This window comes from Bombus affinis, unplaced genomic scaffold (assembly GCF_024516045.1).
Source record: "Bombus affinis isolate iyBomAffi1 unplaced genomic scaffold, iyBomAffi1.2 ctg00000187.1, whole genome shotgun sequence".
Classification (NCBI taxonomy): Eukaryota; Metazoa; Arthropoda; class Insecta; order Hymenoptera; family Apidae; genus Bombus; species Bombus affinis.
The window spans coordinates 171,223-192,416 of NW_026108894.1; the positions used below are offsets into that span (position 1 = coordinate 171,223).

Sequence of the window (21,194 nt, forward strand, 5' to 3'; positions counted from 1 at the left end):
GCGCCAACCGTTGCTTCGGCCCTGCTTTCTACATGGATAGCTCGTTTCGACGTATCCTTAAAGATAATGATCGACCAAGGACGCCAATTTGAATCGCGGCTGTTTGAGGAATTATGCCGGTTGCTCGGCATCAAACATTTACGCACGACGGCCTATCATCCCGCGTCTAATGGGATGGTAGAGCGCCTGCATAGACAACTGAAAGCGGCAATCAAGTGTCACGACACGAGCAACTGGGTTGAAATTCTGCCGATCGTTCTGTTAGGCATTAAAACCGCGATAAAGGACGACCTAAACGCAACGGCAGCCGAGATGATCTACGGTACTGGTATACAATTGCCGGCGGAGTTCTTTTTGCCAAACAAGCAGCGGGCCAATACCAGCGGGAATACGCGAACCGGCTAAAAGAACGGATGGAGAAAGTCATGCCAGAGCCTGTTATACGACATGGCGAAAAGAAAATATTCATTTTTCGCGAGTTGGAATCTTCGCCATACGTATTTTTACGACATGACGCGATTAGAGGCCCTTTACAACCGCCTTACGACGGGCCGCGTAAGGCAACGCAAAGAGGCGAAAAAACGTACATAATAAAAGTAAACAATCGCAACGTAACGTTGTTTCACGGACAGAGCGATCCTCTTTTGTTTTACGGACAACCATTTTTGAGAGGCACGCATTTTCCCAAACGGACGGACAGAGAGTTACATTAGAGACAGACAAGGTTACAGAATAGTTATTTAAGATTTTAAAGACTGAAGAAGAAAGATCGGTAGCTCAGGACGTTGAAAATCGATTCTCGATTTTCAGGTTAACATTGTACAAAACTTGTTATTTCTCGTTTATATAATTATTGTTATTCATTGTTATAGACGGATATTAATTGTTCTTTATTTTTGTATTTTATCTAATTACTTTATAATAAGAAACTCGATTTTCAGACTACAGAAGCGATCCCTGAATTATATATATATATATATGTCGGAGATGGAAAAACACCGGAACCTCTCCTTGGATTCTCGGGAATACCGTAATGTCGTAATTTAGATTAAACAAATGTCGCTCCGATTGTTCGAGGTTTATGATAGTGAGCTTGGGCTCGAGGCGACAACCAGTCGCCGAACGTAGCCGCGGTCAAGGGATGAACGTTTTATCTAACAAAGGCACAGAGTAACTCTATACCTCTCCTTTAAAGAAATAGCCGTAGCGACACGTGGCAGTAAATATTTCAAAGGTTTCTGTTCCGTGGCTCGCCACACGCAGATCCTATCCTTCGGGTAAGATGATCTCCAGATGTCAATATACCTCCGCAGTATGTTTAGCTAACTTGAGGACCCGCAATAAATCTTAAGATTTAGTCAAGCAAAGTTCTTCATTTAGACAAACAGTCCTTGTTGCAACTACGGGACGATAGGAGAAGCCTATCTTCCACGAACGATGCCCCCGTCAACAACCTCCCCTCAAGGGCGGCCAGCATCTCTTTCAAAACGCCGATATGGAGATCGACCAATTAGCAACAGCGCTAATTTCCCTCACCTTTGGAACGAAAGCTTTCTTTGACGAATCCGAGGATCTCATGTCCTTAGACCCACCCATTATAGTTTTCCTCGACGGCATCGTCGAGACGGAGAGTTACTATCCGGTACGATCTCGACGACGATTCAAGTAACTCTCGGATACGTAGTGATGGCCCCATGCATTAACATTGAGTACAACTTAGACGCTAAAGAAGAGTAGAGTTCGTCATCCCGTTGACCGTGGATTCGTTATTGAGCCTAAGATCATTGTCATTAGCTTCTCGAGTATCAAATTATCGCGATTACTTGTCCAATTCCAACATGGTCATGTTTGCACTAGTAAATATCTCCTCTATTGCATAGTGATCACGTCTAGTGTCAATAGGGATTCGTTTACGCCCTTAACCCTAACTCTAATCGTAACGCCAACCCGACATCAGAAGTGGGATCAGTGCCGATTATAACAGTGCTAGAACTTACGACCATCGTGCGCGAGTAACCCAGTCGCTAGTGCAAAATCGAGTGTGAAACCTAACAAGTTTTCGCTACCACGTTTTAACCCTTAAAATCGCACGTTCCGACCCCGCTGCACGGGGCGTAACTGTTAACCTGATTATGAAAGAAAACCATAATTTCAATAACGAGTGGCGAGTCGACTTCTACGTACTGGAAGCATCATCGGGTAGATCAAGTCATCTGGGTGAGTCGTTTCCATTTTTACTCCGATTCGGGAGCCGAGCGTTCACTAATTAAAGAGTCCGTGACCTCGAGATTTCTGGCAAAAGAATGACTGACATATTAGTAATGCGAGGAGCAGGAAATACTTGTATTAAACATACGCCTCCCATTTGTTCATCGTGTGTATTAATGATTTTTACATCGAAGATAATTTCTCATGTCCTTGCTGATAGTTATCTAAAATATGATATCGCGATTAGTTGTGGAACTCTAAGTCTGGGTTTTGACGTAACATTACACAAAATAGCCTCGCTATGTGTAAAACAAAAATAATTAATGTCTGTAAGGAAACCACTGCAAACGAGATCGTCGTTAATGAAGCTGACATTGATGTACATGGTAATAATAAAAGTCGATCAATTTCTCTTCTCGACAAATTCAAAGATTCATTCGTTACGGATTCCCTACGTATTCGCGTAAATACAGGCCGGTTAGAAATACGATTAATTGATCCTAACATCACCGTACGAGGAAGTCCTTATAGATTTAGCGAGGAGGACCGAAGAGCGGTACGTGAGAAAATAAGCGTTTTAATTAAAGCAAAGATCATAAGGCCTAGTAATTCGCCATTCGCGAGCCCTACGTAACTCGTGAAGAAGAACACGGCTCAGATAGATTATGAGTGGATCCCCGAGAACTAAATCAAAGTACCGTCGCGGATCGGTACCCTTTACTCCTTATTGCGGATCAAGTCGCGAGATTGCAAGAGGCGAGATATTTTATTAGCCTGGATATGGCCAGCGGGTTTCACCAAAATTCCTACTTATCCTAATTCAGCGGAGTATACAGCGTTCGTTACTCCCGACAGACAATATGAGTAGATAACGATGCCGTTTGAACTGAAAAATTGCGCCGTCCGTCTTTCGGAGGGCCATTCGCAAGGCCCTAGGCGACCTCGCTCATTCGTACGTTGTTATTTATTTCGATAACGTTCTAATTATTGCCGACTCGATAGATCAAGCTTTAGGAAGATTGAACACCGTATTAGATACCCTCGTAAAAGCAGGATTCTCTGTTAACATTGCGAACTGTTCCTTTTCTAAAGACATCGGTGCTCTGTTTGAGATATGTAATTCATAACGAAGAAGTTCGTCCGAACCCGGGTAAAATACACACCTTAAGCTTTTTCCTGTGCCAACAGCCGTCACACAGTTCAGGCAGTTCATAGGGTTAGCTTCGTACTTCCGAAAGTTCATCCCTAAATTCTCACAGGTAATGAAACCCCTGTATGCGCTCATCTCGAATAACAGAAATATAACTTGGACAGATAGGCACGAGAAAATAAGACAACAGGCAGTTTCCGCCCTGACCGACGCGCCGGTGTTAATGATATTCGACCCCAATTACCCGATAGAACTACATACTGACGCTAGCTCGGAGAGAGTTACGGGGCGATTTTGACGCATCAAGTCGAAGGTAAAGGCAAAGTAATAGAGTATTACAGTAAAAGAACTACCCTCGCAGAATCTAGGTATAATTCCTGCGAACTAGAGACGTTAGCAGTCGTAAACGCAGTCGAGCGTTTCCGTCACTATCTACATGGGCGGGAATTTCTTGTCGTCACGGATTGCGACTCGTCGAAAGCGTCGAGTAACAAAGTACATTTAAATGACAGGGACCATCGGTGATGGGCCTACTTGCAGACTTTTGTTTTTTTGACATTATGTATCTGGAAAGTAAACGGACAGCCCACGTAGATTTCTTCTCGCGAAACCCCGTAGATTTAGACCACCGTAAAATTGATAAAATTGCGGAGAAAGAAATCAATCTGGCCGAAATATCGGAATACTGGCGATTAGCCGAACAACGTCGTGATTCTCAAACCTTGGGAATCGTCAAGAAATTGCAAAACGATGAGCTCGCGGAAGACATCGCGAATACATACGAATTACGGTCCGGTACTCTTTACCGTAGGATACAAAGAAAAGGCAGGACTCTCTGTTTACCTATAGTCCTAAGAGGTTTTAGATAGTCTGTTATTAACTATGTGCACCAGTCAATTATGCACTTAGGTTGGGAGAAAACGCTCGAGAGACTGTACGAGTATTACTGGTTCGAAGGGATGGCGAAGTACGTTCGCCGATTCATTGAGAACTGTCATGCTTGTCAAGTTTCGAAAGCTAGTTCAGGTAAGATACAAGCCGAACTACATCCTATACCTAAGACCAGCATACCCTGGCATACGGTCCACATGGACATAACAGGCAAGTTGAGTGGTAAAAGCGATTCAAAGGAGTACGTCATTGTTTTGATCGATGTGTTCACTAAATTCGTATACCTGCATCGTACTCGTAAGATAGATTTCCGTAACACCATTAAAGCGCTTAAACCCGCTATATTTTATTCGGAAGTCCCTGCCGGATAATAGCAGATCAGGAAAGATGTTTTAAAGGTAGTGAATTTCGAGAATTCTGCGAAAGCAAACGAATTAAAGTTCACCCGACAGCGACCGATGATAGAGCCAATAGACAGGTAGAGCGTGTTATGCGTACATTGAAAATACGTTCACGACAGTAGAAACGACCGGGCGGCCGTGGCAAGACGCGATTGGGGAAATACAGCTAGCGTTGAACTGCACCACCAACCGCGTGACTAATTCGAGCCCTTTACAACTACTAATCGGTAGAACAGCGAGACCGTACGACCTATTACTACCCGACAATATCGAAGAAAAGGAAGTCGATATCCCTGATGTAAGACAGCAGGCTGTATAGAACATAGAGAGTAAAGCCCAGTACAACAAAGAAAGTTTTGATAGAAACAAAGCTAAAGTGGTTAGGTTTAACCTCGGCGATTTCGTACTACGCAAAAAAAATGAGAAAAGAAACCAAACCAAGCTAGAGCCAAAATTCAAGGGTCCATTCGTAATAACCGAGATTTTGGAACGAGATAGATATATTTTAAAAACGCTAGACGGCAAACGATCGTATAAAAACAGTCACGACAGATTAAGAAAAATGCCGGACAGTCGCGTTCCCGCTGAGTTGGACGTCGGTAGTGACGGCAATAACAGTGACCACGACGACATGAGCACCTCGATCTCGGAAGATCCTTAGCACAAAGACCGTAGCACCTTACGGAGTACGTTATGAAGCTTGGTAAATGGGCAAGTGATGTGTTTACGCGCACCATGAGCTATAGAGTTATGAAGCTTGGTAAATGGGCAAGTGATGTGTTCACGCGCACCATGAGCTATAGAGTTATGAAGCTTGGTAAATGGGCAAGTGATGTGTTCACGCGCACCATGAGTTATAGAGTTATGAAGCTTGGTAAAGGGGCAAGTGATGTGTTCACGCGCACCATGAGCTATAGTGTTATGAAGCTCGACTAAGGGGCAAGTGATGTGTTCACGCGCACCATGAGCTATAGTGTTACGAAGTTTGGTGCGGTCGTGCGATCTAGAAAAACGAGATCCATTGGGGTGCGAAATCGAGACTGGTCCATTTCGCCGTTATGACCCGACTGATAACCCACAGGATGCAACTAGCACTTCCAATACTAATTACAACGTTACTAATTCATGTGCTCTTCTATTCCTTTTGTTGTCAAACCTCCGAACAAAATTTTGTTGTTACACCGGACCCTCAGCTTATTTAGACATTAAGTTAAATTGTAGACATGCTAATTGTACCGAACCTAATGTTAGAAAGACTCAATCTTGTAGCTGCACCCGAGGACGTGTGATAGTCAGAATGGCCGTGTCGGAGATGGAAAAACACCGGAACCTCTCCTTGGATTCTCGGGAATACCGTAATGTCGTAATTTAGATTAAACAAATGTCGCTCCGATTGTTCGAGGTTTATGATAGTGAGCTTGGGCTCGAGGCGACAACCAGTCGCCGAACGTAGCCGCGGTCAAGGGATGAACGTTTTATCTAACAAAGGCACAGAGTAACTCTATACCTCTCCTTTAAAGAAATAGCCGTAGCGACACGTGGCAGTAAATATTTCAAAGGTTTCTGTTCCGTGGCTCGCCACACGCAGATCCTATCCTTCGGGTAAGATGATCTCCAGATGTCAATATACCTCCGCAGTATGTTTAGCTAACTTGAGGACCCGCAATAAATCTTAAGATTTAGTCAAGCAAAGTTCTTCATTTAGACAAACAGTCCTTGTTGCAACTACGGGACGATAGGAGAAGCCTATCTTCCACGAACGATGCCCCCGTCAACAACCTCCCCTCAAGGGCGGCCAGCATCTCTTTCAAAACGCCGATATGGAGATCGACCAATTAGCAACAGCGCTAATTTCCCTCACCTTTGGAACGAAAGCTTTCTTTGACGAATCCGAGGATCTCATGTCCTTAGACCCACCCATTATAGTTTTCCTCGACGGCATCGTCGAGACGGAGAGTTACTATCCGGTACGATCTCGACGACGATTCAAGTAACTCTCGGATACGTAGTGATGGCCCCATGCATTAACATTGAGTACAACTTAGACGCTAAAGAAGAGTAGAGTTCGTCATCCCGTTGACCGTGGATTCGTTATTGAGCCTAAGATCATTGTCATTAGCTTCTCGAGTATCAAATTATCGCGATTACTTGTCCAATTCCAACATGGTCATGTTTGCACTAGTAAATATCTCCTCTATTGCATAGTGATCACGTCTAGTGTCAATAGGGATTCGTTTACGCCCTTAACCCTAACTCTAATCGTAACGCCAACCCGACATATATGTAAGATCGTAAATCTTGGGATAATTCAGGGATCGATTCTGTAGTCTATATATATATATATATATATCGGAGATGAAAGGACACTGAGGCCTTCCCTTTGGAGTTCTTCGGGAAACCCCCAATATATTAGTCTCTATGATTTAACTCGATTATAATTGTCGGATATTTGTGATAGTGAGCTTGGGCTCGAAGCGACAAGTCACTGAACGTAGCCGCGGTCACGGGATGAACGTATTTACCTAACATAGGGATGGAGTAGTTCTATAGCTCTCCTTAAAAGAAATAGTTGTAGCGGCACACGTGCTCGAGGACAAATCAAGCCACGAGTAGTTTTGCCTCGGAGTATCATTATCGTAGGACACACACATATTGCATTAATAATCAAACTCCGAGCAGAAACAATGTCGCCGTTACGTGTCGCTCTCGCTTGTTATTTTCGAAAGAAGACGAACAACTGAATAAAATAGTTTCGGAAACTTGTTGTTGCTTTCTAAAGCGCAACGCTGTTTTTAATATCTCAAACTGTTGTGTTCTTCGAATTCCAATTTGTTAGTATAACCGAACGAGTAACGTTAACTAGCGTATCAGTGCGATTGGTAAATAAATTCCATTACATATTGTACTCATCGCAAACGGGCCTTTCTCTCGAAAAAATAAAGAAATAAAGTTTTAATAATTTTTAAAGTAGCTTTATTCACAATGCGATTACAGTTTTATAACAAAATATTTTTTAGATAAAATAGGATATCAAAAAACTATTTGTTGTAGCTGTTATATATAGTTATAAAGGCTATATTATTTCTGTATCCATAAACAATCGTTCGCTCTTGTAACCTTTGACTCTGCTACGGTTGAAAGAATCACAACGAGTTACGGTGCCATCAATAGCAGACGACACTTACGGGTTTTCGCATTTCTCCTCTCACTATTAGCAGGAAATCACTTGCTCGTCCTTGGGCATGATATGCGAAGCCAGGTTGGTTTCAGCAGACAACACCGACGTAAATAATCAGTTGGTTTGAAACATACATTCTTGCTTCCTTATACGTTAATTTGTGGAATTAAATAATTATAAAAAGAACGAATATTAATAATATAGTTTATTTATAATAACAAGAATATTAATAATATAATAAGAAGAAAATATTATAAACGATCATTCGCTGCTGTAACCTTTGATCCGCGTGCGGTTGAAAGAATCGCAACAGTTCCGTACATAGTTCCGATTATGTGATAGCAAAAAAATTGTTATCACGGATGATAATCAATGCGTACTAATTTCCCCTGAGCTAACGAATTTATCTGATTTGTAGTCAGTATAGGCAACTGCTCGGCGCACAGCCGACACTCGTCTGCGGGTATTAGCCGTCCTATTCGTTTTTCGCATGAGTAGCAACGAAGGACACGTGCGCGGCCTGAGACTCCGCAAATGCTATGATAATTTGCTTCTTCGTACATCCGTACGTCCGCTTTCATCATAAGTAAATTTCTGTAACAAAATCCACAAAGTGAATAGTCGTTGGTGCGGTAGGCAGGTGCGACTCGTATCAAACAATAATATCTAGGTAGGTCAACATGGCGTGTCAGTTGTCTTGGAATTATCATATTCAAAAGACCATAATTTGCTTGTACTTCTTCCCTGTTGCAAAGGTTGATGCACATTCTGTAAAGATAGAAAAATTTCGTATTATTTTATTTGCACGTTCGTGTATTCGTTGTCCTTAGTTTGCCCGTTTGTCGATCCGTCATTGTCTATTGCGATTATGAACTACTTTCAATTCATTTATGGTGACATATTGTGGAATTTACTGATTGCAGCGCGCACACTTCCTGAGTTTCAATTGGGGTTTTCATATTCGTTGTCTTATCGTTTCTCCCTAACTCAAAGTGGCATGTTTTATAGTTGATTGATCTCGGCGCGCACATTTCGCGACTTCTCATTGGTCTTTCACAGGCTCGTTGTTCTATTACTCCTATTTATCCAAAGTGGCATGTTACGTAATTAACTGCTTATGGCACGCGTATTTCACGAGTTTCAACTAGTTTCACGTACTTGTTGCTTTCCCATCTCCCTATTCCATGTAACATGTGCAAGTTCCGTAAGCTGCGATCAGTTTTTTCACACGATCGTTACTTATTGTTTCAACTTCAGTTCTAGATTAATACGTTACATTGTAATTGACAGGCGTTTGCAGTTTCCGTTCATTATTATATTCGGTGCCCACGCGTTGCCGGTTCGCGAGTTTTCCTGATAGTATCTTTTTAATTTTGATTGGCAAATTAATACATAGTAAAAGTATCTGAGCGTGTTGTAATTGACAGGTTTTTATAATTCCCGTTTGTTATTATTATACGGTGTTCGGACGTTGGCAGTTCGCGAATTTCCCCCATCATATTATTTGAATTTTGGTTGTAGATTAATATTGTACAAAGTGAAAATATCTGAACGTTTTGCGTCTTTATTCCCCTAAACGTTCTTTACCTAATTCTATTATCCCCAGAGTAGCGTCTCGCATCATTCGCGAGTTATGACATATTCTTACTCTGTCTCAAGTTACGGGTCGTGTTGAGCGCGAGACGCGACAAGAAGATTTCAACGAAATTCTCCAAGAAATTGCATTTTACAGATATGCGCGCACTTCGTGCAAAACTTCCATGCGATGCATTCGGCATCAAAACAGAGTAAAAAGAGTGCTTAGTTGACAGGATATCCCTTATTCGAGCGGAAAAGCAACAGGTTTCAACGTATATCCCCATAAGATTGCACTTTACATTACAATGCGCGCTGCGATGAATAAATTTCACAATATGCCACCATGGATAAGATAGGATTAATAAAGCGATAAGAAAAATAACCGGAATTCACGAAACGCGCACACCGCGATCAGTAAAATCCATATTGCGTCGTTTTCAATAAAATAACAAAGAAACTCACGTAAAATACTCGTTACGAATCGTTAAACACTTCAAGAAATTTCGTAGAGATACTTCGTTGTATCGAAGACTACGTAGGGATAGGTGTTGCGCGGTTCAGAGTTGGCGTAACATTGAGACGTCCGCTGATGCGCTCTGCCTTGCGCGCGCTCTCCCCACCACAGTATACAGTGCAGTAAGCAGCGAATGGGAGCTGAGGGACGATGATGTTCTCAGGTAAAGTCAGCAGAGGGAAGCAGCTGCGACGCGCCAAAGGATCGAGTATCACCGCGAGCAGAGATAACCACGTGCCGAGAATAGTTCGACTCATTATCAGCAAAACGTAAAACTGCAACGCTCGTTGGGAGATCGTATCAGCAGGTGGATGAAACCGTAACACACTTGGGAAGGAAATCAGCAGAAGCGAAGACTGTAGCGTCCGCAGAGATAACTACGTGCTGAAACTACGCGTTCTCGTGGGAATAAACCGTCACGAGGCAATTACCCCATGGTAGTTTTATTATAAATAGGAGTTGTCGCCTACAACAACAGTCAGTCATTAAGATGTTAGTCACGATTATGTTCCGGAGCAGTTACGGTCCATCAGATTCTGCAGTTACGCAATAAATATTAAAAGTCACTATCAATAACCACATACTCTCGTAATGCGATAGACAATATATTATATACAGGGTGGTTGGTAACTGCAGGATGGTGGTACAAGCGGAAAGGGGGTGATTCTACGCGAAAAAAGAAGTCGAAAATATAGATTAATAATTTTTCGTTCGAGGCTTTGTTTTCGAGAAAATCGACTTTGAATGTTCGCTCGGTACGCGTGCACTTTATCACGTCTCTTTATAACGGATCTCACTGTAGATCGTTGTCTCGATGGATATTATTGCAGTTTAAGTTTGTTTCTGCCGTAACGGAAAATTAGGAATACACAATGAAATAATATGAAGTAATCATAAAGTTTATTATTACAAAAATTGCTGAAAACGTTGCCCATTCTGCCGAACACATACTTCTGCTCTTCTAATTAAATTTCTATGAACACTTTCAAAGTCGATTTTCTTGAAAACAAAGCCTCAAGCGAAAAATTTTTATTCTATATTTTCGACTTCTTTCTTCGCGTAGAATCACTCCCTTTCCGCTTTTACCACCAGTTACCAACCACCCTGTATATAGATATATATATATATATGCATGTGTATTGTAGTATCGTGAGGAAAAAACCTGGTTAGAAACAAACCAAAACATTGTCGTCTGACCTTCGGCTGTTGGTTTACACAAGAGAAAAACCTATTGACTAAAGTCACCTAGTCCTTGCGGCACGAAAACAGGACCGGATTAGGAAAAGGACAAAATAACGTTGATCGAGAAGTGAGAACGTTTTATCGAGAGGTCAGAGATAGTCGAGAAGCGGAGGAGTAGAGTTGTAGAGTTGAAAGAGTCAGCGGAGTTGCCCGAGTTGCTAGCGATGTTGACAGATTGAGTTGTTAGAGTTATAGAGTTGCGAGAGTGATTTGAGTAGAATAAGATTTTTGCGTTTAGTTCAAGTTGAACATTTATCGTTCTCTGTCCAATAAACCTCTGTTATTTTTATTTATCTTAAATAAATAGCATTAGGAGAATTTTACAAATCTAAATTATCCTAATCCTATCCTTTCCGATACTACATTTTGGGGGCTCGTCCGGGATTGAAACCAGACAGAGAACGACACGTTTTACGGAACTACTCGTGCTGAAGAGAAAAGAGTTGAAAATGGCAAATTGTGAAGAAGAACAGTTTTCAAGTGAGGAAAATCTAACGCTGGAAGAATTAAGAAACAAGCTTGCACAGTTAAATCTACCAATATCTGGTGCAAGGTCAGTGTTGGTTGCCAGGCTAAGTCGAGCATATAGTACTGGACAACCAAGTCCTAAAGAGCCAGCAAACGGTAAAAAGACCACGGAGGAGCAAGGTTCAGGGGCAATACCAAAAACTAAGCGTGATCGAGATGAAGACGAAGATCTCGAGGAGCTTAGGACAAAAGAATTAAGAGAACGTCTTGCTAGTATGGGGCTAGAGACGAGAGGAAGAAAAGCTGAACTACGTGTGAGGCTACAGGCGGCGATGGAAGAAGAGAATACGTCGTCGGAAGAAGAGAGCGACGACGAAGAAGACGAAAGAGAAAGCAAAAGGAACGTGCGAGGTGTATATCAAAAACCTGACAAATTCCGTAGGAAAGCACGTAGGTATATAACAGTAAGTGTTCAGGATGTCCAAGACGCCTTAGAAGTTTTTACAGGCGAAAACAACGAAAATATTAATCAATGGTTCGAGGCGTTCGAAGAAACTGCAAGCATATATAGGTGGACAAAAGAACAAAAGGTAATTTATGCAAAAAAGTTGATGAACGGATCGGCAAAAATATTTGTGAATTATGAGTACCATGCTAGAACTTGGCGCGAGTTAAAAGAAGGTCTGATAAGGGAGTTTTCGAAAAACTTTAACACTTTGCAAATACACCGCTAACTGCAGGAAACAAAAAAAAAAAAAAAAAAGAGACGACGAAGGATGTACAGCGTACATGTACCGAATGCTCGGTATAGCCAGTCAAATGAATATGGAAGAAGCAGCAAAGATAAGGTACATCATAGATGGAATAAGAGACAAAGAAGTCAATAAAACAATATTGTACGGGGCTAAATCAATAAAAGAGCTAAAAGAAAATCTTATCATCTATGAGGAACAAAAATCCCGTATAGCAGAGTCAACTATGAGACCGGTGAGAGCTAAGGACAATGGAAGATACAAGCAGTCGGAAGATGTAGCGAAGTATAAAAGGTGTTATAATTGCGGTGATGAAGAACACGTGTGTGCAGAGTGTCCGAACAAGTCGAGGGGACCTAAATGTTTCGAGTGTAGAGAATACGGATACATTGCATCGAGGTGCGACAATCTGAGCGAGTCCATTAAAGAGGTTGGTAGTGTGTTTCGATTGTTACCGACGAAGCGTGGTAAAGACGTGAAGATCGGAGATTTCGAACTGAGCGCGCTGGTAGACACCGATATCGAGTTAACCTTGATGCGGTATAATCAGTATGTAAGAATCGGAGCGCCCAAATTAAGTCGAGACATTATTGAATTTCACAGTATCGGGTCTAAAAGAAATTTTACGCTCGGGAAATTTCCGACAGATATTATTATAGACGGTGAATTGTATCATATAACGATACACGTAGTTCCGAACACTGCGATGCAACACTCGTTGTTGATAGGTACAGACTTCCTGGATACCGTCGAGATAAACATGAAGAGGGGAGATATCTCCATTAGCAGAATAAAAAACGAGAATTCCGATGGGTTTCCAGAGGTCTTTAAAGTAGACATAGAGACGGGAGCGCGTGAGGTAGATCTATCTCGTGTCGAGAACGTGCAACACAAGCAGGCAGTTGTAGTTCCCACGAGTGCTTGTCTCAAGGACACCGTCGTAATGAACAAAATTTCGTTAGATGAATCGGTTGCGACAAACATAACCGCAATAGCGTCGGGTGGAAACGACACGGACGGTTGCGATGAAGTTTTTGTAGGATGCAGCGAGGATCGCGCAAATTGTAGAGTTGTACAAACAAATTCTGTCGCGAGTTCTAAGAAGCGAACCAAAAGCGAGAATGAGGCGGCTGCAAGAGAATTTGAGGTAGTGCGTAGACGAGCTATCAATCCGACCTCTTGTCGGCGAAGGGCGTTCAACTTATTACCAACTTACAAGGGCGTTATTTTGAAAATATAAATTCGATTTGAAATATATATTCGTTTGAAATATAAATTCTGATTTCCTGATATAATAATTAATAATAGCAAATATCTACAAACAACTATTCGCTGTTGTAACCTTCGACCCTGCTGCGGTTGAAAGAATCGCAACGGGTTACGGTATCTTCAGTAGCTGAAAACGCCTACCGGTTTTCGCAATCGCCCTCTCACAGTTAGCGGATAATAACCTGCTCGTCTTTGGGCACGATTTGCGAAGCCGCATTGGTTCCCGCAGAGGACACTGTTATAAATAACCATTTGTTCACATTAGATGCCAAAAGCAAGATAGAATTCTAAAGGTTTATTGATTACTTTGGATTGAATTAAGCTATTGTGACGTAATCTTATACGTCTTGTAGAGATAGCTTGCAAATTTCCTACTTTTCCATTCTTAACTATTGTTATTGCGAATGATATGTTATTATTCGCCAATTTCATTTCTTTGTGTCTGAGCGTTTCTCCATGGAAACTGGTCGCTGCAAGTGCTCTTTCGTCACATGGTTTGTTAAAAATTTCATTCGATGCTAGATCAGATATGTCCAAGCTGCCTAAACTTTCCACACGACTAGAAGCGGCATAGATTTGCACTTTTGCAAAATTCTCTTTGCCAAGATCAATTACGGTCCTATCTATTATAGCCATTTGTAATCTGTGTACCGCTACTGTCCAGCTTAGCACAAGCGATGACATTCTTTATTCAACATCTCCGTAACATTTCGTCAGTTGAAATATTGCTATTACTGGAGATATGGGAATGTAGCCGTCAGCATATTTGAATCTGCTTCCAATTCTCTCACTTTCAGCTGACCTCTTCGAAGTACTGACATATAAATTTCTTTGCCATTCCCATTGCGTCGTTTATCAAACCAACGGAAATTGGTATGTTTCGTCGCAACATAACTCGTGATCCCTCGGCTAATGTTATTGCATGCAACAGTTATCCATGATTATTTACATCTGCATGAATAATATTTTCGGAAGTTTTTTTCTCGCATGTAGCTGCTTCCCGACTCTCGCCTACTGAATGAATAACGTACACACGACGTAATTTCGCTAATTCATCAATCATTTTTGTGTTATATTCGTCTACGAATCTTACTATCTGGAATATTCTTACTGCTATATCACTCCTTCGCACTCATAGTATTTCAAACTCAGAAGTTGTTATTTCGCCAAACTGTAAATTATCTAATAGGTCGATAAACTCTGTATCATCCTTTTACCTCATATTAATGATGAGTTCGCAGAATGAAACTTGGTACTATAAATTAATCTTTACAGCACACCACTGTTTTTATACAATACAACAATGTTCTTTTGCTGGGAATAATTGCATGAAAGAGATGTCATCGAAGAGAAATACATTTATGTCACCAAATATTTTTTTATATATCTTGAATTCTTGCAGTCTTAAATGAATTATTCGCAAATTCTCGTAAGATACCATTGAGATCTCATCAACAATCAACTATCTTTTATGACGTCACTTTCGTTCCTCCTGTTCAAACTTTTGTCCTGTCACGCGGTTATAGCAGTGCCTTTCTCAATAGGCAAGGGGAAACAGACAGATACAAAATTATCCCAAATATTTCAACGACAGTAACGTCAATCTTTATATATGTCGGAGATGTAGGGACATCGGGCCTTTCTTTAGGAAGATCCCCAATACTTGGGCTCGAGGTGACGTAAGTGGTCGCCGAACGTAGCCACGGTCACGGGATGAACGAAATGTCTTACAGAGGAGGTACCGATGTTGAGGGACACGCTGTATAAGCAATCAAGTCTCGATCAGGAGCAATGCTGGTTTACGCGGGACTGCCTAGTTACGGCGCTTGGGAATTTGTTGATATTCCCGATCGATATGTATTTGACATATGTGACTGTATCTGTCTTTTATTTTGCAATCACCTTGGAGAGTTTACTGTCATCGTCTAGGCTGTCAGTCTGAAAGTAACCCAGCGTCTGAGTTAACGTGTCTGCGTGCTACAAAATGTATTCCATTGTACAAAGAGTTTACCCGTTGACCGTGGATTCGTTATTGAGCCCAGGAACATTGTCAATAGCTTTTGTTATACTTATTAATTATTTCACGCCTAAAATTTCTAACGATAACCCGACATATAAATCTAAGTGGTCATTGTATATTCTTTAGTCGGCATAAATCGTCACAGGATACGATCTTCTGCGAATTATTCATTTTCAACGGAAATCTGTTCGCCGCGAAGTGATGTCTGACGCACTATTAAGTTATAGAAATATCCTTCTCTGTCACTGTTCAAAGTATAATACTGCTGGCGCAGTATAGCTGGTTTATTCCTTATTCGCATACAGCACTGGATAGCCCACACAATTGTTTATTCATTAATAAGTATAAAGAAACGAAACAAGAGTAATAAATAGATAGAAAGAAATTACCGCCTTATCAATAACAATGAAAACCGTTTTACGTTCACCCTGTATTATTGGTCGCTACACTAAAGAATGTATAATAAGATGAAAAATCTTTTCCAAAGAAATATTATCAATTTTGAAATGCATTGCAAAGTGACAAATAATTTTCTTTGTATTTATACAAATAAGGAATGTTACAAGGATTAAATAATTTCAACCATATTTATATTTTATTTATACGCACGTATAACAATAGTTAGGATTACTCATTCACTTACTAAACAGCATATTATATATACCGCAACCTTTTCGAAGGTGGCGCAAAATTAAAGATACTACAATATATAGACATATCCTAAATACATATATAAAGATAACCTTTATTGTTAAGATGAGTACAAAGTGTAAGGAGAAGGGTTAAAACTTTACAAAGATGCCTGGATTTCAACTGAAGCGTTTGGCACACAATACGATGGAAAAACGGTCAGGGCATATTTAGGGATGCTTAACTGTTTCACAGCTCGTGATGGTCTGGACTGTCTCTAAGTTTCCAAAGAGGCTAATTGAGAAAGTCGTAAAATAACCGTCTACAGCCATTCCTGACAATAGTGACGACCTTGATAATAGTCACGAATTTACGACTTCTCATTAACATAAACGAAAGAAATACGAACTACAGAACGAATCCAAACAGAGCTTGTCAGTACGATGTAGTCAAATGAAATGCAAGATGTTCCGACGGCAAAATCAAACCAAAACTGATGTAACAATAAATCTATAATAATGCGATGCATACGTAGACACGGATTTCCGATAAATATTACAAAAATATATTCTTAACCTATGTATATCGCATGGGTATACACACATATCGAAAATATCGCCGGCGAATTTACCTTCATTTTCGAGGTAATCACGCAAATACAACAGTAAAATGACAGAAGGTGTGCTTTATAAATAATCGAATTATTAATTGTTAATTATCCTCTGAAATGCAAAATTTCATCTGATCGACTCTTACTATTCCTGTAAAGGGCATACGTGTTAATTAAAACCCACCTATATCTGTAACGACATATCTATTTTTCTCTAAAATCTTTTTAATAACGTAGGGGCTTTCAAATTTCGGTACCAATTCCTTATCTACTCCCGGTGCGCCGTCCGAATCACGTATCCGATCATCACGTATCGTCGATTTTGATACCCTGTCGCATTTTTATGTTTTCTGTCGTAGACGCGTTCATTTTCTTGCTCAGGCTTGTCACTTATTCCTGTCGCTTAATGAAGCCAAGATGATTTATTTCAAACAACAATTGCGAAAGACTTTCTCCCGTTGACCTGCAAACTGTATTGTTCTAGGCGAATTCGACTGGACTCTAGACTCAAGACTGCCATTTCCCGGGTGTTTCCGACAATTTTGCCAGCATCGGTGTTCCGTTTGCCTGTGGAGTACCGAATGTAACATGTTCGACCGCATTATTAGTTAGGAATTCTTTGAATGGCCCAATCGAGAAAACAAAAGCCTCGATTGCTAATTACTCGTCTGGGTCTACTTTAAGTTCTAAAATATTTCGTCATGAAAACTCATATTGGTAAACACCAACCTTTTATGTCTTTGTCGACTGGCATGGGCATAACCGTTTGAAAAGGTACGTTACCTTTTCTCAACTACGCAAATATCCTTCGATTTTACCACTAGTCGGCGAAAACTTTGAGCATTTCAAGCAATTGCCAAAATATTTCTGTCTTACTTTCAGTCAACCAACGTACTCTACCAATACTTTCGACGATTTTATTGAATCCTAAATGATATTATTTTCCAATTACAGCTCGTGCTAATCGCTGATGGAATCGAAGATCGAGCATCCTCCGATCGGCTCAATATCAATGGTCAGCGGCCATCGAGCGTGCGATCAGTTCGTTTTTATTGCCAGACACAGCTAAATTTCTAAACTAAACAAGTACCTTCACCTCCCCAATGGTAAGTTATTTTATTATTATTATTATTATTATTATTATTATTATTTAATTTGTACTTTACCATTTGTCCGGCTGGAAATTTGGTAAATTCTTCTAACTTAATTGCTAAATAATATGTGGATGGCTACCCCCCGCGGGATACCATCTTCGAGTTTGACTATTTTGTTTCTTTAGCGAGGTCAGTGGGGTGTTTTCTTTTTAGTCTTCTATAAATGGTAAATGTGTTCAGATTTCTTCCACGCTATTTATTTCTCAGGGTTGTGTGTGTATATATATATACACATATACAGGGCGATACTCTACAGCTGTAGAAAAATTTAAGAGGCGATTCTTCAAGCTAAAATAAGATGCAAATCATGAATAAAAAGATTGCGTTTTCAGCTTTGTTTTTTAGTTATTGTCAATTAAAACTTAGCCGAAATGTCTCTGTGTCCGAGCAAACCTCCTTAACTGAACAAAAGTAGGTCAGCCTAAACAGCGAGACGCACAGGGATCCTCAAATCGAACGACACATAGGCTTGCCTAGCACAAATCGTAGAGAAGAATATTATGACATTTGACGACGTAAACCATCTTGCGCGACGCTTTGTAAGAAAAATCGTAAATGAATGACAAATAATATTTAAAAGTAAAAGAAATCAAAACGTTTAAGAAACTAAAAACGGAAAGGCTCAAAAATATCTACAGTAGAATAACCTAAATCTCTACTAAATTAAACTTTATGTTTGTACTTTATGTTTGGCTGTTGAAATGATCCTGCCCTTCCAGAACTGTTTTACCCTCCTACCAAATTTCTAAAATCTAAACATGTTATGTAACAAGATAGTAGTGGAGAGTCCATTCAGAAAGAAACTAATATTTAGTTGCGAATAACTAAAAAAACAGAGCCCGAAACGCAATTTTTTTTATCCTTGATTTTGACTTTATTTTAGTTTCAGGAATCACCCCTTAAATATTTTTACACCTGTGGCCGAACATCCCGCATAATTCCATTAACGCGCACGCTATTAATACATTTACTGTAATTTGTATCAGTACAGATACAAGCTTTCTGTTATAATGTACTGTTATAAGGACTTTCTGTTATAATGTATTGCAATTTAATACAAATAAATATAAAGTTGACGAGATTTTAAATAATATAAATATAAACGAGTTGAAGTTTTATAGCATGGCACTCGAGCATTGCCATACCAAATGCAGTCTACGACATTTTACGCCGCCTTCGAAAAGGTTGCTGCAGTATACTTATTATACTGTAATATGTAAAAAGAGTAATCTTAACCATTGTTATCAACGGGGATCAAGCGAACTTAAAACACCGTGCACAACCACATACTCGAGGCTGTAAGAAATATCTGTCGTAATTCAATCAAAAATGAATATTATCTATGTATTGAGTTTGAGTTAGCTTCTCGAATCACTACGTGAAATAATAAAAAATATTATTTTCATAGAATAATGTTATCTAATTAATCATTCGCCTACTATTCTAATAATTGATTCGTTATTATTTCATGCAACCCAACTCTCTGGCAACGGCATTGAAAAATCTAAACCAAATCGGAAACATAGATCATATTCACTTTTAATTTAGCTGTAAATTATAATCATAGAGATATAAGGATAGAGTGCGAGGGCGAGCTGAGAAAGCGAAAGCGAAAGCGGAAGAGAACGCTGCATAAATGCCTCTTGTGTCCTTGTCTAATAACGCATGCTCATTCGTATAGCAAACATATAAGTGTATAACCAACACAAACATTGTCAGTGTCATGCCTGATTAGACAAGGACAGAAGACACTTTTATGCAGCGTTCTTTCTACTCCTATATCGCATCCACTTACACGATAATTTAAGACTATATGACTCGCGTACTCTAACTCTTTGTATATCTATGGTTATAATAGACATTTATTGCAGTCTCACAGTTGTTCGAAATTTTGAGTTTTAGAACATGTCTAAGAATCATCGAAATGGAAAGGTAGGTAGCATTTTTGCACTTCCATCAAAATTACTATTAACAAATTGAACACTTTAAACACTCCATCCATTACATAAATCTCTATTATATAATTGTGATAGTATGACATATTTTTAATCTTCTAATCTATGACCAGAGAGGAAACTTCCTTTCTGCTGTGACGTCCATATCTCATAAAAAGGTTATTTGAAAGTTAGTGGTTTTCACGTTCGTGTTCTATGTATATATGTAGCGCTTAATGTTCTAAAACAGACAACAATTTAAATATCCGTGAAGGTCACCTTTTATGAACATTGTAAGTTATAATTTAATTTTATACATATAAGAAATCATTCATATTATAATATTGAAATATACATCTATACAGATATTGCATACATATGTATGTATGTTAGGTTAGAAAAATTTACCAAATATCCAGCTGGACAAATTGTAAAGTACAAATTAAATAAAAAAAAAAAAGAAAAAAGAAAAAAAAAGAAAGAAAGGATATGTATATATATATATACATATATATGTACAGCAAATTTCCAATTAGATGAATTTTTTACTGTATATTCCAAAAACAATATGTAAAACGATTTTAATTAATATTATCATTTGTCATTTTACATCTACCTATTTACAAGATTACTGTGGACTTGTCTAAAACCACCAGAAATGAATAACATAGAAACTTAGTACTTTACCGTGTCGCTGCTGTTACTGCAAAAAGCACACGACCACAAAGTATTAGTAGTAGTAGTTGGTAATATTAGTATTGCTAACCACTATTACTAGTAATAAATATTAGTAATAGTGATTATGAAAACAGTCAATCATATATATTTTGAAAATATTTAGATTTTTTTCTTTGGTTACACTAAAATAAATTCTCTCTTATTTAAGCAAACGGCTCAAAAAATATTTGTTTAGGTATACAATATAATGTATATCTCCTATATGATTATAAAATGGTACATGTAACTTAGAAGAAACCATGTTTAGAACCTCGTATGACTGGTTACTACTTACAGACTTAGTAATATGTGTAAATATTTATAGTATATTTAAGAGATTTATGGCCTAACAAAATGATAAGCCTCATTAAATAGACATAGCGACAAATGATTTCTATCAGACTGTTTTAACATTATTAAGCGATCTATTAAGAAGGATATTATTTTACAATTTTCATGTATAATAAAGATTTAGAGG

General features: G+C 39.4%; 3 protein-coding genes across 19 annotated transcripts in view; 1 reads left to right on the top strand and 2 right to left on the bottom strand.

The window, feature by feature from the left end:
* The window catches only part of LOC126927655 (trans-1,2-dihydrobenzene-1,2-diol dehydrogenase-like), a 131,707-nt gene that overhangs the window by 70,535 nt on the left and 39,978 nt on the right, over window positions 1-21,194 (top strand). The window contains exon 1 of one of the 16 annotated variants that reach the window (XM_050743702.1): window positions 19,788-19,997. The exons of 11 other annotated variants lie outside the window; for them this stretch is intronic. In XM_050743702.1, the coding sequence (XP_050599659.1) occupies window positions 19,971-19,997 (27 nt within the window). In that variant the 5' untranslated portion in view covers window positions 19,788-19,970. Of the gene's footprint in view, window positions 1-19,787; window positions 19,998-20,017; window positions 20,293-21,194 lie in introns of those variants that run through there. 4 more of the 16 variants (XR_007715749.1, XM_050743706.1, XR_007715754.1 and 1 more) reach the window with 4 other exon arrangements.
* The window catches only part of LOC126927658 (uncharacterized), a 127,293-nt gene that overhangs the window by 57,171 nt on the left and 48,928 nt on the right, over window positions 1-21,194 (bottom strand). The window lies entirely within an intron of this gene.
* The window catches only part of LOC126927654 (trans-1,2-dihydrobenzene-1,2-diol dehydrogenase-like), a 105,123-nt gene that overhangs the window by 42,347 nt on the left and 41,582 nt on the right, over window positions 1-21,194 (bottom strand). The gene's annotated exons all lie outside the window — the stretch shown is intronic.